A 23,289-nucleotide genomic window follows, 5' to 3' on the forward strand; every position below is an offset into this window, starting at 1 on the left:
CAATTTAATGAGGAAATGTGCAGGCATTTCTCGCGGTCGCTCCTAGACAGACGCCCCTCCTTTCCGGAGCCCCCTCCCCAACGCCGGCCGCAGCCACGACCCTCTGCTGACCCCTGGTGGTGGAGGCGGGCAGCGCCCGCGCGCTGCAGCGACGCCCGCTGGCTCCTCCCCGGCTGGAGCGAGGGGCGAGGCGGCGCGCTCCGCCCTCGTCCCTTCCCGCCCGGGCCTGGCACCACCGCAGGGTGTGCAGCAGGCAGGAGAGACCACACAAAGGAACCTGAGCGAGGCGCAGGGAGTTTGCAAGCTTTTGCTGGCACCTCCCACACAAAACACTTCTTGGATCGTCGTTCCGAGAAGGGCTGCGGTGGAATCCCTTATCCCTCGCCTTGCTCGAAGGTGGGCTCGGGAAAGCGCCGAGCCTCAGTCCGCCTGGTGGGGGTGGGGGTGGTGGGGAGGCGCCTATTCCAGGGCAATTACTGTCCTCAGCTCACCCCCACGACGTGGTACCCACAGGCTCACTTTAGAGGTGAGTGCATCGAGAAACAGAGAATTCAGGCCGTTTGCTTAAGGGCAGACGGTGGGCAAGGAGGTATTGGGATTTCGGTATCTGTGACATCATGGTCCCTCCTTCCAGTCCTTCCTGCCCTCGCAACTGGTGGCTCGGGAGGCAGATTCCACTCTTACCACGCCCTCTGCAGGGGCCGTTCTGGAAATACCTCTGCGCCCGGTCTCTGGGACCAGGGGCGGAGGTGGGCAGCTGCCACCTGCTGCTTCCTCTGCCCAGCCTCACTCTGGCTCCTGTGGAGGCCAGGGTGTGGAGGGAAGGCTGTGTTCTCCCGGCCAAATGGGACATTCTCTTTTCCGTGCCGTCCGTAAAGACGGAGTTGGATTTTCTAAGAAGAGGGGGAAGACGCCTAGGAAACACTCCAGGTGCCAGGTCCCTGGCTGCTCCATGTCCCGCACGCCTTCTCGGGAGTCCCCATCAGGCACCCGCTACTGGGAATCCGGATCTCTTTCTACAGCCCCTGGGACCAAGCTCAGTTATGAAGGCCACACCGCACCCCCCCCCCCCGCCCCCAGGCACGTTCCAGGGAGGCCTGTGGCAGAAAGCCAGCGAGCGGGGGTGCGCCCCAGCCCACCTGGAGTCCGGGCTCCGCCTCCGTTCTGGCCGGGCCTACCTCTTGGCTCACCCTTATGGGATCAGGGCCACCCAGTGCGGGACCCTCTCCCGACACCTGCCACCCTCAGTTCCGCCAGGCGGACTACAAGTCCCATGATGCCACGGGGCCTAGCTGTAACCCTCTCTGCCGGGGGCACTCGGATCCCCACTCTCTCCCCCGCATCCCCGCGTCCCTGGCCGGCCGCTCAGGCTGAGGGCCGGGCTATGCGGCTGCGGGGAGCCGGGTGCTGCGGGCGCGCGTCCCTGCGGCGGCGGCGTCCCCGGGGCCCGCACCCCGTGCGCCCCCGCTGCGGGTGCCTGCTCTCTCCGCGGAGCCGAGTCTTTGTGTGTGGGGGTGTGGGAGGCGAGGCGCCACTCCGCGCCGCGCCGCCGAGTGCCCGCTCCCTCCCCGGGCGGGTGGGGGCCTCGCAGCGCCGCCCGCCGTCGCCGCCGCCTCGCGAGGACGCCCGCCGCCCGCGCCGCCCGCACCGCCTGCACCGCGCCGGGCGCGCCGCCCCCGCCCGCCGCCGCCGCTCGCACATGCCCGAGCCGCAGCCCTGCGAGCAGGCAGCGCCCGCCGCCCGCCCCGCGGCCCCGGGCCCCGGCTGCGGCGCCGTCCCCCCTCCCGGGCCGGGCGCGGCGGCCCCGGCATGAGGAGCGGGCGATGATCCCCGCCAACGCCTCCGCCAGGAAGGGGCCCGAGGGCAAGTACCCGTTGCACTACCTCGTGTGGCACAACCGCCACCGCGAGCTAGAGAAGGAGGTCCGCGCCGGCCAGGTAAGAGCGCCGTCGGGGCGCCGGGGACCCCGCGGCCCGGCACGCCCGTCCGGCGTGGGGCAGGGGCGCGGCGCGGGCTGTCCCGCCTCTCGGCCGAGTTAGCGGCGCCTCTTTGTTTGCAGCCGTGGCTTTTGTGCTGGTTGACTGGGAGCGGCCCCTACCCGCTCCCACCGGCCCGGACGCGGGCGGCCCGCACGTGTTCCCCACCCTCCGGGAGCCGGGCTAGGGTCGCCGTGCCCCCTCCTGGGCCAGGGCAGTGAGGGCTGCAGGGAGGGGCGGCCCGCTTGGTGTGTGTGTTCCCTGTGGTGGGAGGGTCCGCCCCACTCCGTCGAGCCGCGACACCTCCCGCGTGAGCGTGCGGAGGTGGGAAAGGCCCGCAGGTCGAGGATTGGGGGCCAGGCTGTGACACTCCCGGGCATCCCGGCCCCACCCAGTGCCCTTTCCCTGCGTGGTGAGCGCTTCCTCCGGCCCTTTAGCGCAGAGCCCCTGGATCCCTCAGCCCCCAGCCCGGGGAGAGAGGCACTCTCTCCACGAGTCCCCGAAGGGGCCTTGTCCAGGTGCTGAAAGGCGCTCTCCTGGCGGCTGGTGCTGAGGAGGCGGGGGTGGGGGGTGGGGGCCCCGGCCGCAGGCAGGACTGGCGGTTCTGCAGGGTGAGATCGCGGTGGGGCCGGGTGGGTCAGCCAGCTTCAGGGAGCAGGGAAAGGTGGAGTCTCTTGGCTATTCTTCAGCACGAAGGCAAGCCCAGGTCACAGACTGTGCCCAGTTCTGTCCTTGGCACCCAGGCCACAGGTAGGCACCCATGGCACAGGTGACCCACCCTGCAGGGAGGGCAGCAGGAGCCACAGCTGGGCCCAGTCTGCTGCAGGGTGAGACCTCCCGACTTGGGCTGGGAGTGGGTAGCTCCGAGTTGCTACCCACTGAGGGCCAACCCAGCAGCCGGCTTCCCAAGGGAAGCAGGGAGGTGGAGGTTCACCCCCTAGTACCCAGGCCAGGGGCCTCATGCAGTCTCCCTAAACGTGGGCTGGGCTGGGCTGGGCTGGGCTGGGCATCCACCCCCTTCCTCCTGCCTCTGCTGAGCCGGGGCTCCCCAGACCCGCTCTGCTTACCCTTCAGAAAGGAAGCGGCTTGTGAAGGGGGAGGGAGGTCAGCGTGCCCTGGGGAACCAAGATGGATGAACAAGGCACCAGCCTTGCCCTGGAGGAGACCTGGTGAGGCAGGCGTGTCCTGGGGATTACAGAGCCTGGTGCCAGGCGCCTGGCTCTTCTCGGCTTTCCTCTCCACTGAGGGCAAGAGGCGATGAGCTGCTGAGAGAGGCTACAGCTGCAGGGAGTGAAGTCTGACCTGAGAGGGACTTCCCAAAGGTCCAAGGGTTGTTAGGGTGAAGACCGGATCTCCAGGGGGCCTCCGTTCCACTCTCCCGTCCAGGAGCTGGGTGCTCTTTTTCCTGCAGACACTGGAGAGAGGCAGCAATGCCCTGGATGCCCACATGGCCTGTCGCCCAGGCCTCTGCCGAGAGGCCTGGAGGCAGCAGCCATCTTGCTGGGGTGAGGTCGGTGGGGAGCATGAGCGGCTGCAGGTGGAGGTAGCTTGGGGCTGCTGGGTGTGCCTGCTTCCCCTGCCCCCCGCTGCCACAGGAACCAGCGCCCAGTTCACCCCCTCCCCACCCTGGTGAGTTCCGTCTCTTTGAAATGAACCAGCGCCTGCCCTTCATCCAGGCCAGGGGGAATATAGGGCGCCAGTTGAAGTTAACCCCTGTTCACCCACCATGGAGCCAAGCCAGCCCTCTGCTTCCTCCAGGGGGGCCCAGGGGAAAACCAGGCCTTCTGGATGGGAGAGGGCCCTAGCTGGCTCTGCCTCCTGCAGGGGTGACCTGAGGGAGGCCACTTGATAAGGCTCCTGCAGGCCCCTGGCCTCCCAGCAGGGAGGCCCTGACCGCTGGTCCTGCTGGCACCAGCTGCCACTGAAGCAGGCAGGCTTCCCTGGGCACGCAGAGGCCGGGTCTCCCCATGCTTGGCATAGCTGTCGCGGCTTCACTCCACGAGGCCCTCCCGTGGGCAGGCTTGGCAATGCCGACTGGTCACGGAGGGGGTGTGCACAGCAGCCTGCAGAGCGGGGCACTGAGCCTGCTCAGCATCCCCGCCTCCCGGCTCTTCTGAGGGCTGGCAGCAGAGTGGGTGGGCAAAGGGGTGCTAGGGTGAGAGGAGGGGGCCTAGATGGCAACCGGTGGTCCTGGTGCCCTGCCTCCTGCCGAGTTAGGAGGGGATGGGCCATTTCCCCTGTGCCTGGCATGGCCGGGAGGCGGGCACAGCCCTGGTTCTGGAGTCACAAGTCCCTGGGGTTCCTTGTGCGGTGCAGGAGGGTACGGGTTAGACTGCAGCTCCCTGTGGGAGGCTGGGGAGCAGCAGGCTTCCCCTGGCAGCAGACTCAGGCAAGCTCGCTCTCTCCTCCTGGGGCTGCTCCGCCATGCTCCTCCTTCCTGCTTTCCCCGCTCACCCTTCCGATCTAGCGGCATGAGAGATGGGGTTGTGGGCCTGATGCTCAGGTGGGTGCTGTCCTACTGGAGGTGACAGCTGTGTCCAGGTCCTTGGGAGGCACCTGTGAGCCCTGCCCCCCTCCCCTGAAGTGGACCATCCTGGCTGTGGGGCATCACCACATCTGGCGAGCTAGGAAGCTCAGGAAGAGAGCCACAAACCCCAGAAACAAAAATCAATGCGTTCTGGAAGGAGGGGGAGAAGCCGCACGGGACAGGACTAAAGAGGCCGGAGGAGTCCGCAGGTGCTGCCCCCACTAGCTCATAATCTCCCTCAGCCAGAGTGAAGGTCCCACTCCCCTCCCCCTTGAGCAAGCTCAGGCTCACCTGTCCCCCTACCCGGCAGGTGACAGAGCTCAGAAGCAGTGACCAAACTAGACTCCTGCTATCTTCCCTGAGGCTTGGGACAAGGGGCAAGGAAATGACCCAGAGGCCCAGCAGGCGAGGCCCAGCGGACGCTCTGGGCCCAGTGCACTTCTCCAGCACCCACGTCTAGTCTGTACGTGGTGTGTCCTTTTAGGATTGCATTCTACAAAAGGATTCTGCTAATGCTACTGGCGTTTGCAAAATGCCCTGCTATGGCATGTGGGTGTGAGGGGTGATCATGGGCAAGTGTGCTGGCAAGGCACATATATGATGCCCATGAGACACCTGCAGAGCTAGAGGGCAGCCAGGCACGCATGTGCACGTCCACTGAGAGGTGTGCCTGCACGGTGTATGGGGCGGCAGAGGCATGAATGAGTGCACCCCCATGGTGCCCATGCTTGTGTGCACCTGCCTGAGGGAGGCCAGGAGGCGGCCTGCCCAGAGCCCCAGCCCTGACCCAGCCAGGTCCTGCTGGGGTGAGGAGTCTCCATTCTCTTGGCGGGGAGGTCAGGGTGTTGGGTTTCACGGGAGACCTTTTCATTCCGGCAATTAAATAGCTGTAGGCCTTTGCTGAAGAGATTAATGAATTCTCCCACCTGGGCCCAGGGCAAGGTGCCACCTGCACAGCAGGCCGTGTTCTGGCCAGGTGAGGACAGCAGCTTTGGGGCCTGGCTGGTGGATGGGGTCCACATTGGCCCTAAAACAGTGGTGCCCTGGGGAGGGCTGAGTGGGGGCGGATGCTGTGCCTGGCAGTGAGTGCCAGCTTCCCTCTGGGGCCTGGAGCTGAGGCACCTGGGAGGTGGGGTGGCAGGCAGCATCTGGGGCCCTGGGCCGAGTGGGGCACCCTGCCAGCTCCCCGAGGCCTTGTTAGCAGCAGCAGCAGCATCTGGGGCACGGCCTGGTGGCTCAGCTACAACCTGGCATGCTCTGTAGAGCCGCCACCACCCCCACCTGGGGGCTCAGGACTCCACCCAGGTTGGGATTCTGGGCTGCCCAGCTCAACCCCTAACAGACAAAGAGCAAACAGCGCTGTCGGGGTGTGTGGGAAGCTGGTGCAGAGGAATGGCAGGGGGAGCCTCACCCTGGCATCCTGCAGCCTGCAGCTCTGAGGCCGCCGGGGGTCAGGCACACTCTTGTTTGAGCAGATTTAAAAATGAAGAAATGCCAACGGAGGGGTATAAGTTATGCAAATAATTTAAACATTTAACATGTTTTATTTTTGACGAAGACGTTCACACTCGTGTTTTAAAATATTGAACTGTTGCTAGAAGGCTGGCGGTGACAGCAGCATCCCTCCTGCAGGGCCCGGTTCGCTCCCTACAGGCGACCGCGACCGCTGTTCCCCCATCATTCTAAAGATCCACTGGCAGTGACTCAGTGTATCACCTCCCTCCCTCCCTCCCCTCCCCCACCGCCCCCCAGCACAGCCACCCCGCCTCCAGCTGACGGGTGCTGGCCCGCGGGAGGGGTGTGAGGGCTGGGGGGTGGCAGGGCGCAGCAGGGATGTGGCTTTCTTCCAGGGGAGGGCCGCAGGCAATGTCAGGAGAACTAGAGCGGCAGAAGGGACAGTGGGTGAGCAGCAGCTGCCATCTCCGGGCTTCTTGGTGACATCTGAGCAGCAGCCTAGGCGAGGCGGCCCATTTGGCACTGCTGTGGCAGGACACCGGGCCGTGGGGAATCTGTAAGGAGCACTGGGCTTGTCCTCTGCGCCCTGACGGACCATGCCAGGGAGACCTGAAGCCAGGGCAGAGAGAAAGGCCTGCTGGCTGTATTGAGAACTTACTTTCATGGGAACTACTCAGTCCCGCGAGACCTGACCCACTCTCGCCAGGGGGCATGGATCCCCTGGGGCCGGTGCCCCTGTGACGTAATCGGCCTCACTAGGCCTCACCTCTGAAAGATCCCCGTTCTCAGTGTTACTGTCGTGGGGACCGAGCTGCCAGCATGGGATGCCTTAGGGGCTGCACGACACCTTTCCCATAGCAGCCGGTCCCAGGGAAGGCCGGCGACTTCCAGCAGAAGTCCAGGCCCCCATGGCTGTGCACAGAACAGGGTGGGAAGCATGGGGGCGAGTGACATTCCACAGCATGGGTGCAGCTGCGGTGGGTGATGTGCAGGGCAGACAGACCAGTGAGCAACGGCGTGGTTGTGGCCAGGCCGGCCGCGTGACAACGGAGAGGACTGCAGGTCCATTTTGGAGGTAGTGCGGGAAGGTTCTGCTGATGGATTAGGTGCGGACAGATAAAGACGGTTCCAGAGGATTTCTTTTTTTCTTCACCTTTGAGAGCGCAGTGAAGCGAGGAGGAAGTGTTTACTGCGCTGAGAGAACTGGGGCAGGTGCAGAATGCAGAAAGCCAGGGACAGTGGGGGAAATCGCTCCGGAGTGATGGACGCAGGGAAGGAGCAGTCGCGGCAGGCAGGACGCCCCATTTCATTTCAAGAATTCACTGATGTTTGCCTGCTTTCCTGAGCGTGGAGGTTGCTGTTTCCCCTGGAAAGTTTTCTTTCTTAATTAAAAACATTTGTATTGCCTGTGTTGACAGTATGTGCTGGATTTTCGGCATCTCTTCCATACGTCTGGGCTTACTTCATGTTGGAAGCTGTCCTCCTGGGTCCGTCCCCTTTGGCTGGTGGGGCATACTGAAGAGAGGGGTGTGGCACTTCCTGGATGTTGTGGTGGCGTGCTGGCCTGTTCACGGGAACACCCCCAAAAGCTTGTATTCACAGGTCTTTGGGGCCTTTAGTTTCTCCCAGGAATGATTAGCCCATCTCCTGCTTGGGTGGGGAGAGGGGTGGTATTCCAATCTGGCTGCCAGCCGCTCAGGATCCGAGGCAGGGAAGGGGCTGGGGCCTCATTGGTCACCAGTTTGCAGCCCGATGACTTCATCCTTGGCTGAGGCCACTGTCTTGGAGTTCAGCATGTCTGCCCACTTTATTAGATTGGGGAAGGAACCAGCGCCTTGCCTTCAGCCCTGAAACCTATCCACCCCCCACCCCCCACCCCGCGCATGCTGTTGCCACTGCCAGCAGGGCCTGGCCTTCTGGGATGCAGGGCGACCTGGATTGCTACTCCTTGGGGTTCCCCCATGACCGCTGGGTTCTGGCTTCCTCTGCCCCCTCCCCCGCCCAAGGCTCTTGCGATGCCTCAGCCGTTCTCCATGTTCTAAAGATGTGTTGGAATTTCTCATTTGCTGACATTTCCTCCCTTTATTCTTGCAGGTTTTAGATATTTTACTGACATTCTTATACTTACAAATTTAACATTTTTGGTGCTCTTCATTTCTTTGTGTAGATCCAGGTTTCCATCTGGTATCATTTTCTTTCCACCTGAAGAGCTCCCTTTAACATTTCCCGCACATCTTTTGGTGATAAATTCTCTTAGCATTTGTTGATCTGCAAAAGCCTTTATTTCCCTTTCATTTCTGAAGAATATTTTCACTGATATAGAATTTAAGGTGGAAAGTCTTTTTTCTCTCTCAGTACTTCAAATATTTCAGTAGATTGTCTTTGGCTTACATAGTTTCTGAGAAGTATGTAGAGTTTCCTGTGTGTGTTCTTCCACACATTCCCATTTCTTCTAATGTTTTTTTAAAATTTTGTTTATTTAAGAGGTAGAGTTACAAAGACAGAGGGAGAGATAGAGAGAGTTCCTCCATCTGCTGGTTCACTCCTCAAATGGCTGCAACGGCCAGAGCTGGGCTGATCTGAAGCCAGGAGCTTCCTCCAGGTCTCCCATGGGTACAGGAGCCCAAGCACCTGAGCTGTCCTCTGCTGCCTTCCCAGGCCATTAGCAGAGCTGGATTGGAAATGGAGCAGCCAGGACTCGAACGGGTGCCCATATAGGATGCCAGTGCCATAGACAGAAGCTTAACCCTACTACGCCATAGCGCTTGCTCCTCTTCTAATGCTTTTCAGACTTTCTTATCACTAGTTTTCAGCATTTGATTATAATGGATCTTGGTGTTTGTTTTGTTTGGAGTTCATTGAGTTTCTTGGTTCTGAGTTCTGTGGGTTGTATTAGTTTCCACAGCAAATTGTCCAAACTGAGTGGTTTCACACAACAGAACTTTGCTGCACGCATTTGGCACAGTGGTTAAAGATGCCTGTATCCTGTATCAGAGCACTTGGGTTCAAGTCCAAGTTCTGCTTCTGATTCCAGCTGCCCATAATGTGCACTCTGGGAGGCAGCAGGTGGTGGCTCAAGTACTGGGGTTCCTGTCACCCATGCGGGAGATGTGGATTGAGTTCCAGGTTTAAGGCTGAAGCCTGGCCAAGCCCCAGTTGTAGCAGATATATGGGTAATGAACCAGTGGATCTCTCTCTCAAATAAATAAATAGGGATGTTGCACTTTGGCGCAGTGGGTGAAGCTGTCATTTGGGATGCCCGCATTTTACATCAGAATGGCTGGGACTGAGTTCTGCCTGCACCTGATCCAGCTTCTTGCTAATGCACACCCTGGAAGACAGCAGATGATGGCTCAAGTATTTGGATCCCTGCCACCCAGGTGGGAATCCCAGATTGAATTCCTGGCTCCTGGTTTCAGCTTGGCCCAGCTCTGGCTGTTGTGGGCATTTGATTTCTCTTTGTCTTTCTCTCTTTCAATTAAATAAACATATAAAAAGACGCTTGTCATTGGATTTTGATTCTACCAGGATAATCCAGGATGATCTCCTCTTGAGATTCTTAATTACATCTACTCTAAGTAAGGTCACATTCATAAGTTCCAAGTGTTAGAATGTGATACGGACATATCTTTCAGGGAGGGGCACCACCATTTCACCGACTACAGCAGTTTCTTTCTTCTTTTTTTTTAATTTATTTGACAGATAGAGTTAGAGAGTGCGAGAGAGAGACAGAGAGAAAAGTCTTCCATTGGTTCACCCCCCAAATGGCTGCTACGGCCGGAACTACACCGATCTGAAGCCAGGAGCCAGGTGCTTCTTCTTGGTCTCCCATGCGGGTGCAGGGACCCAATCACTTGGGCCATCCTCCACTGCCTTCCCGGGCCACAGCAGAGAGCTGGACTGGAAGAGGAGCAACCGGGACTAGAACTCGGGGCCCAATATGGGATGCTGGCACCGCAGGTGGAGGATTAACCAAGTAAGCCACAGCGCCACCCCCCCCCCCTTTTTTAAAGATTTATTTATTTATTTGAAAGGCAGAGTTACAGAGAGGCAGAAGCAGAGAAAGAGAGACACACTCACACACACTCTGTCTCTCTCTCTCTCTCACACACACACACACACACACACACACACAGGTCTTCCATCCACTGGTTTACTCCCCAGATGGCTGCAATGGCTGGAGCTGTGCCCATTTGAAGCCAGGAGCCAAGAGCTTCTTCTAGGTTTCCCATGCAGGTGCAGGGGCCCAAGGACTTGGGCCATTTTCCACTGTTCTCCCAGGCCACAGCAGAGAGTTGGATCGGAAGTGAAGCAGCTGGGACTTGAATTGGCACTAAAATGGGATGCTGGTACTGGAGACAGCAGCTTTACCTACTAAGCTACAGCACCAGCCCCACCACTACAGTAGTTTTAATCAAACTTGGGAAAATTGTGGCCATTTCTTTAAATTTGTCCTATTTCCCCTCATTTCCTATCCTGTCCCCTGGCAGTCCAATTGCACATATGTTAGTGTGCTTGACAGTGTGCCACAGATGACCAAGGCTCTCTGGCTTTTCTCAGCACCTGCTTTCCTCTTCTGTGCTTCTGTCTGTATAGTTTCATTGCCTTGTCTTCAAACCTTCCCTGAAGGTTGTATTCTGTAGGGTGTAATTTACTGCCTATTCCACCCCATGAAGTTTTCATTCCAGATACTGTACTTGTTATCTTTGGGTGGTCCATATCTTTCCCAAGAAACATCTTATGTTTTTCTTTAAATTCGTAAGTACATTGAGCCATCCATCATCTTTATCATTTCTGAGTCTGTTTCTCTTAAATGACTTTTCTCCTGGTATGGGTTGTGTTTTCCTATGTCTTGGCATGTCCAGTAATTTTTAAATGGATGTTGGACATTATAAATATGATGGATTTTGCTGTCTTCCTTTAAAGAGGATTAGGCCTTGTTCTGGCAGGCTAAGTAAATTACTTGCAAATTAGTTTGATCCTTCTGAGATTAATTTTTTAATCTTTTAGGGTGGGTCTAGGTGGGCCTTTTCTTTTACTTTGTTATAGGTGAATTTTTTCTCTAGGCGTAGTTCAGTCCGGTGCTAAGGTCTAACCTGTCTGGAATCTATTGAAGACATTGGGTGATCAACACTAGCAGGTTGGAACTTGAATATCTTCCTGCCCTGGGTGGGCTCTGAAAATTTATCATGTTATTGCTCCTTTTTGTCTGGTCTTGTTGGGTTCCATTATATTCAAGTGAAGTCTAGTATTCAACAAAGCCCTAGGCAGATTTCTAGAGTGATTTTTTTTTAAAAAATAGTGTTATTTATTTGAAAGGCAGAGAGATACTGAGAGAGATCTTGCATTTGCGGGTTCATTTCCCAAATGTCCACAATAGCTGGAGCTAGGCCAGGTGGAAGCCAGGAGCCTGGAACTCCATCCAGGTCTCCCACATGGGTGGCAGGGACCCAAGTGCTTGAGCCATCACCTGCTGCCTCCCAGGGTGTGCATTAGCAGGAAGCTGAAATCAGAAGCAGAGCCAGCGAGGTGATGCATGGTGCCAGTGGGTCAAGCTGCTGCTTGCAAAGCCAGCATCTCATATTGAAGTGCTGGTTCAAATCCCAGCTATGTAGCTTCCCATCCAGCTCCCTGCTAATGTGCCTGGGGATGCAGTGGAAGATAATCCAAGTACTTGGGGCCCTGCCAGCATACAGAAGGCCCAGATGAAGCTCCTGGCCCTAACAGTTGTGACCATTTGGGGAGTGAACCAGTAGATGGAAGATCTCTCTGTTTCTCTCACCCTCCCTCTCTGTGTAACTTGCCTTTCAAATAAATAAATATATATTAAAAAATAAAGACTAGGGACGCTTTTTGTGGTACAGTGGGTTAAGCTGCCATCTATGATGCTGGCATCCCATATGAGCACTGTTTCAGTCCCCGCTGCCCCCCTTCTGATCCAGCTCCCTGCTAATGTGCCTGAGAAAGCAGGAGAAGATGGCCCAAGTACGTGGGAGACCCAGAAGAAGCTCCTGGCTCCTGGCTTTGGCCTGGCCCAGCCCTGGCTGTTGTGGCCATTCGGGGAGTGAGCCAGATCTTTCTTTTTCAGTGTCTGTCTGTTTTAACCGCTGTGCTGTATGCCTGCCTGTGGTTTTTGTTTTTGTTTTTTCTTTTTGCATAGCTCACTCTTTCCCACAACTTGGTCCTGCAGCTTCTAGCTACCTCAGCTTCCCTAAACTCCTGTCTCTTCAGCCCAGTGAGACCACCCTGCTCTGCTGGGGACTCCCTTCCCTGAACTGCAGTCTAGAATGTTCCTCCAGGCAGAAACCCAGGGAAGTCATAGTGCTCACCTTGTTTGTTTCCCTTAATTCAGGGATCACGCATGGTCCTAGACTGCCTGTTGCCTGAAAACAACTATTTCATATACTATACATTTTTTTTGGACAGGCAGAGTTAGAGAGAGAGAGAGACAGAGAGGAAGGTCTTCATTCTGTTGGTTCACCCCCCCAAATGGCTGCCATGGCCGGCGCAGTGCACCGATCCAAAGCCAGGAGCCAGGTGCTTCCTCCTGGTCTCCCATGTGGGTGCAGGGACCCAAGCACTTGGGCCATCCTCCACTGTCCTCCCGGGCCACAGCAGAGAGCTGGACTGGAAGAGGAGCAACCAGGACAGAACCCGGTGCCCCAACTGGGACTAGAACCTGGGGTACCGGCGCCGCAGGGGGAGGATTAGCCAAATGAGCTGCGGCGCCGGCCCACATATTTTAAGTAATAGTTTTTGGGGCCAGTGTTGTGGTGTAGTGGATTAAGCTGCCATCTGCAATACAGCATCCTGTATAGATGTCAGTTAGAGTCCTGGATGCTCTACTTCAGATCCAGCTCCCTGCTTATGCACCTGGGAAAGCAGCAGCAGATGACCCAAGTACCTGGGCCCCTGCACCCATGTGGGAGACCCTGATGAAGCTCCTGGCTCCTGGCTTCAGCCCTGGCCCAGCCCAAGTTGTTGTGGCCATTTAGGGAGGGAAGCAGCAGATAGAAGATTATCTATCTTTTTTAAAATTTTACTTATTTGATGGGGCCGGTGCTGTGGTGCAGCAGGTTAACGCCCTGGCCTGAAGTGCTGGCATCCTATATGGGCGTTGGTTCTAGTCTCTGTTGCTCCTCTTCCAATCCAGCTCTCTGCTGTGGCCTGGGAAAGCAGTAAGAAGATGGCCCAATCAGTGGATGGAAGACCCCTCTCTCTCTCTGCCTCTCCTCTCTCTGTGTAACTCTGACTTTCAAATGAATAAATAAATCTTCTAAAAAATTTATTTACTTGAAAGAGTTAGAGAGAGAGGTAGAGAGGTAGAGAGAGAGAGAGAAAAGTCTTCCATCTGCTGGTTCTCTCCCCATATGGCCGCAATGGCCGGAGCTGCATCAATCCAAAGCAAGGAGCAGGAGCTTCTTCCTGGTCTCCCGTGCAGGTGCAGGGGCCCAAGGACTTGGGCCATCTTCTACTGCTTTCCCAGGCCATAGCAGAGAGCTGGATTGGAAGAGGAGCAGCCGGGACTCAAACCAGCGCCCATATGGGATGCTGGCGCTTCAGGCCAGGGCTTTAACCCGCTGCGTCACAGCGCTGGCCCCTATCTCTCTCTCTAACTCTGCCTTTCAAATAAGTAAAATAAATCTCTAAAAAAGTTATAGTTTTCTCATTGTTTATGGGAGGAAGGTAATTTAAGTTATCTCACCATGGTTGGACTAGAAACCTTTTGATGGGATTTTTAATTATTATTATTATTTTTTTTTTTTTGACAGGCAGAGTAGACAGTGAGAGAGAGACAGAGAGAAAGGTCTTCCTTTGCCGTTGGTTCACCCTCCAATGGCCGCCGCGGCCGGCGCGCTGCGGCCGGCGCACCGCGCTGATCCGATGGCAGGAGCCAGGAGCCAGGTGCTTTTCCTGTTCTCCCATGGGGTGCAGGGCCCAAGCACCTGGGCCATCCTCCACTGCACTCCCTGGCCACAGCAGAGGGCTGGCCTGGAAGAGGGGCAACCGGGACAGAATCCGGCGCCCCGACCGGGACTAGAACCCGGTGTGCCGGCGCCGCAAGGCGGAGGATTAGCCTAGTGAGCCGCGGCGCCAGCCTTGATGGGATTTTAACCAAGTTTTGGGAGAGAGGAACTTAGATGCATACCATCCATTCACTGTAGTTAACTCGAACCCTAGACTCCTGAGATATACTTAAATATTTATGCTTGACAAACATATGCTTTTATCACACGACGAAAGTCTCACACAATGGAATCGTGCTATTCAAAACATAATGATGGGATTTATCCAGAATATTAATATACAGGCACAGGACACGGGTGGGAAGTGGCAGCATGAGCATTTTCTTTCATTGCTGCCAGTGTATTTATTTCCGCGGTGGTTGGCTCTGCCTCGTGCAGGGGTAATGTCAGCCCGAGTGGGCCCCTCCTGAAGGAGCAGCCTGGAAGCCCGAGGAGAGGTCGGGCCTCAGGCACCTGCTTGACCTGCAGCCTCGCTGCCCATGCTTCAATTGTGAGCAGCCCACTTGGCCCTAGGGGAGGGAACCTGGCGGGGTGGCTTCGCCAGACAGGCAGGAAAGTCTTTCCACTCCCACAGTTACCTTCTGCCCCAGCTCTGAGCCCCTTTCCAGTGTCCTGGTTCCGACTTTGCGTCTTTTCCATCGCCCCGTAAGAAAATCAGGGCAACGTGGAGGTTGCTGCCTGCCTTGGGGCTGCCCCTGGAGTGACCAGAGCTGCATCTTCAACTTCTCCAGGTGGACATCGAGCAGCTGGATCCCCGTGGCCGGACTCCCCTGCACCTGGCCACCACACTGGGGCACCTCGAGTGTGCCCGTGTGCTCCTGGCGCACGGCGCAGACGTGGGCAGGGAGAACCGCAGTGGCTGGACAGGTGGGTCCCCTGCTCAGCCTGTTTCTCAGTCGCCTGGGGGTGGCTGGAGGGTCCCGCCATCTGACACTGCCTCGCCTCCGCCAGTGCTTCAGGAGGCTGTGAGTACCCGGGACCTGGAGCTGGTGCAGCTGGTGCTGCGGTACCGGGACTACCAGCGCGTGGTGAAGCGGCTGGCGGGGATCCCCGTGCTCCTGGAGAAGCTGCGCAAGGTGAGGCCAGCCTCTCTGCCTCCGTGCCGCAGCCTGAGCTGCAGCCCTACACAGGCCTAGCCCCTGTGCTTTGCCTCCTCCAGGCCCAGGACTTCTACGTGGAGATGAAGTGGGAGTTCACTAGCTGGGGTAAGAGGAAACCTTCGGGGCCTCGCCGGGTGCTCGCCCACCCCGGGACTGACTTGGTGCTCCCTGCCTGGGGCCCTCCTCCCCTAGCTCTCCCCAGGCCTCCTTCTCATTCTTTGGCTCCCAGCTCAGTGGCACCGCCTCTGCAAGGCCTTTCCAGACCATCCCAGACACTGGCTCGACCCCATTGCTATGTCCTTACTTGCTTATTTATTTATTACTCATAGCTCCAAGAGGGCAGGAGTCCTGTCTTTTTCAATTCCCAGTGACTGGAATAGTGCCTGGCGTGCAATAATGTTCAATAAATATTTGTTAGAAGAGTGGATGAGAGATTGAATGAACTAACACGTGGCGGATGCTAGAGACTAGGTGGTGCCCAAGACAACCCCGTCCCCGGCCTCCCAACCTCAGGCTGCACACAGACAAGTGAACGTGGTCTACACTGGGGGTTGGAGGGTGGACAAGAGGCTGCGCTCCCACTACTTTCCTCTCCCTTTCCTGGCCACACCACCGACCTCTACCCCCATGTCCTGAGCTGGCCCAGGCTGGGCAGGCCAGGCAGACAGAAGCCACCTCTGACCTCTGCTTCCATCCAGTGCCCCTGGTGTCCAAGATCTGCCCGAGTGACACCTACAAAGTGTGGAAGAGCGGGCAGAACTTGAGGGTAGACACCACTCTCCTGGGCTTTGACCACATGACTTGGCAGCGAGGGAACCGCAGCTTCGTCTTCAGGGGCCAAGGTCAGGCCTGCAGGAAGCGGGGCAGGCTAGGGAGGATGGGAGACTGGCCCACGCCAGCCCTGACACCCTGTGCTGTTCTGTGGCTGGCAGACTCAAGTGCCGTGGTCATGGAGATTGATCATGACCGCCGGGTGGTGTACACAGAGACTCTCGCGCTGGCAGGGCAGGACCGGGAGCTGCTGCTGGCGGCTGCCCAACCCACTGAGGAGCAGGTGCTGAGCCGGCTCACTGCGCCTGTTGTCACCACGCAGCTCGATACCAAGAACATCTCCTTTGAGAGGTGAGTGGGCAGGGTCTTGGCCAGCCTTGAGCCAGCCTGGTGGGGTGCCTACCTCACCCGGACTTCTCTGCTTCTCTAGGAACAAGACTGGCATCTTGGGCTGGCGCAGTGAGAAGACTGAGATGGTGAACGGGTATGAAGCCAAGGTGAGGCCTCAGCTCTCGGGCGCCGGACCCAGCCACGCTCCTGCCTCCAGCAAGCTGGGCGGGGGCCTCCTGAGCAGCCCAGCCCAGCCTTGGAGGGGCAGAAGAAAGGGCATCAGACTCATAGCCAACTGATGAGGATGGCTTTTGCTGAGCCCTTATCAGAGTCACATTCAAGGCACCACCGTGCCATTTTAGATGCAGGCATGGATGGACACACATACGTGGATGAGTACAACTGCTCATCTAATCCTCATGGGCTTTACTATTCAGATGGGTGTTGTTGCTCCAGGTTCAGGCCTTTACCCTTCCACTGCCTCTGTCACTCTGGGACTCCCACATCGCTCGGTGCCTGGTGCCACTGATGCTGCAATGTTCTGTCCACGTTGTCTCCACGGGGAAGCCTGCCCTGGTTCTGCAGGCTTCGTTAAGGCCTGCGCTGCCCTGGATCCCTCCGAGTTCTAACTGTCCCTAGACGGCGAGCCTCCTGGAGGCGGGGAGGGATCGTGTCTGGCTTGTTCACTGTTACATTCCTGTCCCTGCCTCAGTGCCTAGCACACGCAGTCTTCTCCAAAAAAAAAAAAAAAAAAAAAAAAAAAAAAAAAAAAACTCTGTTGAATGAATAAGTGAATGGATGAATAATAATTTCACCTATTTATGTGCCCAAAGGCCTAGGGACTGGAGCTAAGAGCTCCGCCAGAACAGGTTACTACAAGGAGTGTTCGGAACGCCTTCGGGGGCAGGGTGTGGCGGCACCAGAGCTGTCTCTGAGCCCTTTTCTCATCTGTCCCCAGGTATATGGGGCATCCAATGTGGAGCTCATCACCCGGACTCGGACAGAGCACCTCTCAGAGCAGCACAAGGGCAAGGTCAAAGGTAACAAGGCAGAGATGTGTGTGTGTGGGGGAGGGGTTTGCAGGACTGGAGGAGCAGCTCCCACTTCAACACCTTCATCAGTATCCCCTCTGGCAAGAGCCCGGACAGTTACTTAGGGAAACATTTCAAGTGCTGGCTCCTAACGATTGCTGCAGTATTGCTAAGAAGGTTCTGGGGGCTCGTTCGAGCTTGGTAGAAAGGCATGCTATCATCAATTGCTAATGTCTGCCCTGCTGGATTTGGGGGAGGAGAAATGTCTACTGGCCATTCTAGTCTAATGGGACATCCCCTAGGCTCTCCGGGTGTCACTTAACCTGAAGTGCAAAGATAGAATTTCTCACCGGGGAACAAAACAAAATCATTAATAAGTGAAAACACACAGAAACGCGGGCATCCTCCAGAAGCACTCAGCAAACGCAATCACTTACTGCCCCAGCCTCTCACCTGGGGAGTGGCACTGCGGGAAGTCTCCCCGAGCCCTGGGTCTGCTCTGATCCCAGCAGTGCTAGCAGCGGTTCTGGCCTTGGCCGCTCACAGTCCACAGCACACCTTGATGAAGGTGCTGGGGTCTGTGGTGTGGGTGAGCACTGCGTCTTAGGAACCGCCTCCCTCCCGGGTCATGGGTGCTGGCACGTGCATGGAGGCACCCAGGTGTGCCTGGGGCTGCAATGTCTCTGAGATGCCACATTTCTTGTAGGCTGCAAGACGCCCCTGCAGTCCTTCCTGGGAATTGCTGAGCAGCATGGGGGTCCCCAGAACGGAGTGAGTGTGTACGGGGAGCGCCCCTCAGTGGAGGGGTGTGGGTGTGGCTCAGGAGGCATCCTGCTTAGCAAGGCCAATGTGGACATCTTCTCCACAACACCCAAGGCCATGGCAGCCCCACACAGGCAGGGGGGACGGCTTGGAGGCTCGGTGGTACCAGATGGCTGACCCGGCATCAGGGACTGAGGAGAGCTCACCGGCCCTCCCCATGTGGTGCAGACCCTGACCACTCAGACTCTGAGCCAAGCCAACCCCACTGCCATCACTGCAGAAGAATACTTCAATCCCAACTTCGAGCTTGGCAACCGGGACATGGGCCGCCCTATGGAGCTGACCACCAAGACGCAGAAGTGAGGCCCCTTGCTCCTGCCGGGGAGGCGCCGGGGGCAGAGTGGGGGCTGGGCAGGAGGTGCTGGGAGGCCGTGGCTTCCTGCAGTGTCCCTCACCCCTTGGGATCTGGGGGGGGCAGGTTCAAGGCCAAGCTGTGGCTGTGTGAGGAGCATCCCCTGTCCCTGTGTGAGCAGGTGGCCCCCATCATCGACCTCATGGCCGTCAGCAACGCGCTCTTTGCCAAGCTCCGGGACTTCATCACGCTGCGCCTGCCCCCTGGCTTCCCCGTCAAGATTGGTGAGCCCCCAGCGCCATTTCGCCTCAGCCTTCCCGGAGGTCAGACGCGGCAAGGGGGCAGGGCTGAGGTGTGAGACAGCGTGAGGGCGGCGCCCGACCGGCTCCTTCTCCTCAGAAATCCCGATCTTCCACATCCTCAACGCGCGCATCACCTTCGGGAACCTCAACGGCTGCGACGAGCCGGTGCCGTCGGTGCGAGGCAGCCCCAGCAGCGAGACCCCCTCCCCCGGCAGCGACTCCTCCAGCGTCAGCAGCTCCAGCTCCAGCAGTGAGCCCCGCCCCGCCCCCTCGGCGCCCACCCGCGCGGTCCCTCCCACCCCGCGCCCCCGCGCCCCCCCCCCCTCCCGGCTCCCGCCTGACCGCCGCCCCGCGCCCCCAGCCTCGTGTCGCGGCTGCGAGATCTCCCCCGCGCTGTTCGAGGCCCCGCGCGGCTACAGCGTGCTGGGCGGCCAGCGGGAGGCGGCGCCCCGCGACGACGACGACGACCTGCTGCAGTTCGCCATCCAGCAGAGCCTGCTGGAGGCGGGCAGTGAGTACGACCAGGTGCGTCCCCGCGGCCGCCCCGGGCCTCCTCCGTCGCCCGCGCCGCCGCGGCTGACCCCGCCCTCCCTCCAGGTCACCATCTGGGAGGCGCTGACCAACAGCAAGCCGGGCACCCACCCCATGTCGTACGAGGGCCGCCGACAGGACAGGTCAGTGTCCGCGAGGTGGCGCCTGGCGGCGGGTGGGGACGAGACCCGAGGCCTCCAGGCGTTGACTCACCGGAACGGACGCGGGGGCCGGGGTCCTAGATGCTCACGGGCTGCGGGCTGCCGTGGTGCTGGTGGAGGGGGCGGGCCGCGCCGTCTCGTCTCGCCGCCCCGGCAGCCCCCGACGCGCGGCCTCCTCGCCCCCAGGAGCGCCCCGCCCACGCCGCAGCGCCAGCCCGCGCCCCCGGCGGCGTCGGGGCCCAGCCCTCGGCCCAGCCCGGGCCCGGGTTCTCGCGGTCACGTGTTCCGGAGCTACGACGAGCAGCTGCGGCTGGCGATGGAGCTGTCGGCGCAGGAGCAGGAGGAGCGGCGGCGGCGCGCGCGCCAGGAGGAGGAGGAGCTGGAGCGCATCCTGAGGCTCTCGCTGACCGAGCAGTAGCGCCCCCTGCCGCGACCCTCGCCCGCCTCTGGCGGGACCCGCCCGCGGCCCAGAGCGGGACGCGCCTCGGCCGCGCGCCTGCTGAGATGCGGCTGGAGAGGAGCCACCGCCTCGAGGCGTAGCAGCGCGCCGGGCACGAGACACGGACAGGCTCGCTTGGGCGCGGGGTAGCTTTCCCAGCCAGGGCCCTGGAGGCAGCTGGCACGGCCCGGACCCCCCCTCCCCCGCTTCGCTGTACCCTGACTCCTAACCCGCTGCCCGGCGCTCGCATCTGCCCAAGGGCGGCGCCAGGCAGGCCGAACGCGGAGACGAATCCTCCGAGGAGCCTTGTCCCCGTCCCTTGCTCCTCCTTTCTGCTCACCGGCCCCACTCCAGGACTCCGCCCCTGAAGCCTTTGCATCCCTGCCCTTCTCCCCTGGGAGGCAGCTGAGCTCCCTGCGTGCTGTGTCGCTGCTTTGTCCCAGACACAAACCAGCACGTCCAGGGCCCAGCCCCTCCCCCACCCCGGCATTTCAGCGTCAAGTGCACTTAGCGGGGTGCCCGGCTCCTCCAGCCCCCACACCCGTCCTGGGTCTCAGGGTGGTCCCAGCTTCTCCTTGGGCAGCCGGAAGTTGGAGTACTAGTCGCCAAGGCAGGGAGCGTGTCCAAGGTAGCCCCCTGGCCTGGGTCAGGCCTGACTCCCTCACGGTGCCTTGGAGAGTGGGGGGCATATGGGGCAGGGGGCGAGCGCTAGACCCGACACGACTGGATACCAAGGGGTCGCCCAGGGCCCTGGCACCACCACCTACCCCTTCCCACCAGCTGCTGCTAGCCCTCTGTGGTTGTGCATCCCACTTGCCCTCACCAGGGGCCGACTCTCAAACCCTTCATCCAATGGTGCTAACCCCAGGCTCTCCCTCTGCCCCGCCTCACCCACCCAGAGAAGCACAGACCCCGCCAGGGGCAGAGGGCCCACTGCACACCCTTGTCCGGGGCCTCTCTCGGACTGGCCTTCCGGGCTCAGCCACTGGGGCTCAGAAGGGACACAACAAGGGGACCGAAGAAAGAACACCACAGAGAAACTGTTCTTCCCACTCCCTTCCCTGACGCCAGGGGCACCAGACTGATTGTGAGGCACAAATAAATCGGCTTCAAACCGGAGGTTTTTCCTACCTGACTTTACTGGGCAGGAGCACCCACCACCTCCGAGCGGGAGGGCTCTGGGGCAAGGGGCTGCCTGGCGGCTACTGGGCCCAGGATTGCATGTGCTAGGCCCCCCAGGACATGAGCAGAAGCTGAGGATCTCAGGCCAATGACCCCCAGCCATGCAAGAGGCACAACTGAACACTTAGTAACGGATTCCATTCAGTACGTCTTGTTTTCCTCTGGGTCAAGGCCATGGCCAAGGGGCTGGGGGCAGTGTGTGGGGGGGGAGCCTGCTTCCAGTTTTCTCGAGCTGCCCAGAGGAAGCTGCCGGCGAAAGGAAGGAGCCCCCTGCCAGAGCCTGCTGGGTGCGGGCTGTGTGTGTGTCTGCAGAACTGGGATGCTCCCGTCTAGGTGACCCCCCACACGGTGGCGGGATCAGAGGAGCAGCTCTAACTTCCACCGGTCGGGGGGACCCATTGAGTTGCCACCCCTTTGAGGTCAGGCCCAAGCTCCCCAGGATCTCCCAAGCATTGCGCTAATACTAAGCACTTCGCCTGCTCCGCGGGGGACGGAGGGCGACACCACCTCGCCGTGCAGCACCATTGCTGAGGCCCCGTTACCCCAGGCCACCTAGGCCAGCTCCTGCGAGTCCTGGACCAAGCGCGCAGCCCAGCCCTCGCCAGACAGACGCGGATGTCGCCTCCGCTCCGTTTGTCCGGGTCTCCCACGAGGGGCGGTGTTGCCTTCGCAGTTCCGCCCCCAGCCCCAGCTAAAGGAGGCGGGTCGGGAGTCCAGAGCCCAGAGCCGGCGCCGCGCCTGCCGGGCGGGGGCTAGTCCGTGCCGTCCACCAGCTCGCACAGCATGTTCTCCAAGGCCGTGATGCGCTGCTCCTGGGCCTGCACCCGCTCGCGCAGGGCCTTGATCTCCTCCAGGATCGTCTCCAGGGTGTGCTGCTGCTAGGGTGCCAAGGACCGAAGAGGCCGTGTTGGACGGCGGGCGGAGGGGGACTTGTGGGCTGAGACCGTGCGGGGGCGGGGTTGGGTCTTACCGCCAGGGGGGCGTCGCTGGCCGACTGGCTGCGGCGGGGGCCGGCGGGCGGGCGCACGTCCAGGATGTTGCGCTTGGTGACCCTGAGCTCGCGGTGCTTGGGCGGCACGTAGCCGTCCTTCAGCGAAATAAGCACGGGTTCGGCGTCCTGGCCGGCGAGCCATTCGTCCGCTTCCAGGGCCGGCTCTGGGCCTGGCGTGTCCGGGTACAGATCGTCCTGGAACAGGTCTGACTGCGGGGGTGGGTGGCTGCGTGAGCCGAGGTGCCAGTCTGCTGCGCACCCCACCCCCCACCCCCGCCAACTGCTCTGCCGGCCCTCACCTTGCGGGGCACCGTCATGATAATGGGCTCACACTTCCTTTCGTGCAACTTGTAGAACCTGTAAGAGAGCGGGGTTCAGCACCCCGCACACTGCTGCCTCATTTTAACTGTGAGGTCAGGGTGTTGCAGCCAAATCTGGCTGAGCTCCCAGCGTGCGCAGTGCACGGTAAACAGCAGTTCTGGGGTGTTTATCAAACTTGTGCACATGAGGAGGCTGTCCGGCTACTGAGCGCCGGGGCTGGCCCTGAAACACCTGCTCGGCACCCCCACACCCTCTCATCTGCAAAGTGTGGCACCGTTGGGGAAGCCACTGTGGCTATGAGCGGACAAGAGGCAGGGACGAAGACCCGGGGGTGGGGGAGCAGGGCTGCTGACCGGGCAATCTCACACTTGCTGACATCCAGGCCCCGCTTGGGCATGAAGCCCACGCCTCGCTGCGGCTCTTTGCTGCTGAACGTGTTCAGGTAGTGCACGTAGGGCGCCTCCTCGGTGATCTCAAAGTACCGAATGCTGCTGTCGCCCTGCAAAGCCAGTTGGTTCGGAGGTGCACCCGGCCAGGGCCCTCACACTCCTCCATCCGTCCAGGTTGCCCGTTCTCCCTGCCAAGCCTCAAGCACCTTGCCACACAGGTAGACGATGCTGGAGTCCGGATCGTAGAATGGCAGTAGGACCCCATTGCTTGTGTCCATCTCCTGCAGGGCCACTGGCTCCTCAAAGTTGTTCTGCCCGAGCACAAGGGAGGCGTGACCAGTCTTGCCCTGGCTCCTGTGCTGCCCTGGAACCCCCTTCAGGCCTTTTGCCCTCCCCAACCCCCATGCACACCCAAGACAGCTCTGGTCACCAGGGCAGCAGGTCCCTCCCCTGGACACCACTCCTCCTTCCCCGAGCACTTATACCCCCAGCGTCGCCGCATGCAGTCACAGCAAACCACCCCCAGGGACTCGGCATCACCAGGTGGGGGCACCAGCGCAGGCTTCTTCAGGCGACGCAGCAAAACTGGGCAGAGGCATGGGTGTGGGGATGGCAGGCGCTGCCGAGAGGGCAGCAGCCTCC

The 23,289-nt window shown here is 59.6% G+C and overlaps 2 protein-coding genes across 16 annotated transcripts in view; one reads left to right on the forward strand and one right to left on the reverse strand.

Moving 5' to 3' along the window:
* ANKRD13B (ankyrin repeat domain 13B) lies at positions 1-21,772 on the forward strand. 4 transcript variants are annotated; one of them, XM_070061156.1, is made up of 16 exons: positions 1,330-1,937; positions 14,717-14,852; positions 14,937-15,061; positions 15,145-15,190; positions 15,784-15,927; positions 16,018-16,207; positions 16,287-16,353; positions 17,145-17,226; positions 17,924-17,988; positions 18,208-18,338; positions 18,458-18,615; positions 18,731-18,883; positions 18,995-19,158; positions 19,231-19,307; positions 19,407-19,432; positions 19,483-21,635. In XM_070061156.1, exons 1-16 carry the CDS (start codon positions 1,824-1,826, stop codon positions 19,863-19,865), a joined length of 2,061 nt encoding a protein of 686 aa, XP_069917257.1. In that variant the 5' UTR covers positions 1,330-1,823; the 3' UTR covers positions 19,866-21,635. The 4 variants fall into 4 exon arrangements, 3 of the variants coding, with proteins under 3 accessions (XP_051680556.2, XP_069917257.1, XP_051680557.1); XR_007911249.2 differs by lacking the exons at positions 1,330-1,937; positions 19,407-19,432 and adding an exon at positions 1-396 and having other exon boundaries at positions 18,513-18,615; positions 19,512-19,649; XM_051824596.2 differs by lacking the exons at positions 1,330-1,937; positions 19,407-19,432 and adding an exon at positions 1-396 and having other exon boundaries at positions 19,512-21,635.
* CORO6 (coronin 6) overlaps positions 20,886-23,289 on the reverse strand; it is a 7,570-nt gene continuing 5,166 nt past the window's right edge. For 6 of the 12 annotated variants that reach the window (XM_008270965.4, XM_008270969.4, XM_070061160.1 and 3 more), the window contains 5 exons: positions 22,854-22,958; positions 22,612-22,757; positions 22,237-22,294; positions 21,917-22,147; positions 20,886-21,821 (listed from right to left, as the gene is read on the reverse strand). In XM_008270965.4, the coding sequence (XP_008269187.1) occupies positions 21,699-21,821; positions 21,917-22,147; positions 22,237-22,294; positions 22,612-22,757; positions 22,854-22,958 (663 nt within the window). In that variant the 3' untranslated portion in view covers positions 20,886-21,698. Of the gene's footprint in view, positions 21,825-21,916; positions 22,148-22,236; positions 22,295-22,611; positions 22,758-22,853; positions 22,959-23,289 lie in introns of all 12 variants that reach the window. The other 6 variants (XM_008270964.4, XM_008270967.4, XM_017348932.3 and 3 more) reach the window with 3 other exon arrangements.

This window comes from Oryctolagus cuniculus, chromosome 17 (genome assembly GCF_964237555.1).
Source record: "Oryctolagus cuniculus chromosome 17, mOryCun1.1, whole genome shotgun sequence".
Classification (NCBI taxonomy): Eukaryota; Metazoa; Chordata; class Mammalia; order Lagomorpha; family Leporidae; genus Oryctolagus; species Oryctolagus cuniculus.

What these genes read in the sequence shown, in the direction of transcription:
- ANKRD13B (XM_051824596.2), top strand. Translation starts at nt 16, where the DNA reads ATGTGCAGGCATTTCTCGCGGTCGCTCCTAGACAGACGCCCCTCCTTT. An exon ending in TGAACGGGTATGAAGCCAAG is followed by an intron (nt 16,354 to 17,144) that starts GTGAGGCCTCAG and finishes ATCTGTCCCCAG; the next exon opens with GTATATGGGGCATCCAATGT. An exon ending in CTGACCACCAAGACGCAGAA is followed by an intron (nt 18,339 to 18,457) that starts GTGAGGCCCCTT and finishes TGGGGGGGGCAG; the next exon opens with GTTCAAGGCCAAGCTGTGGC.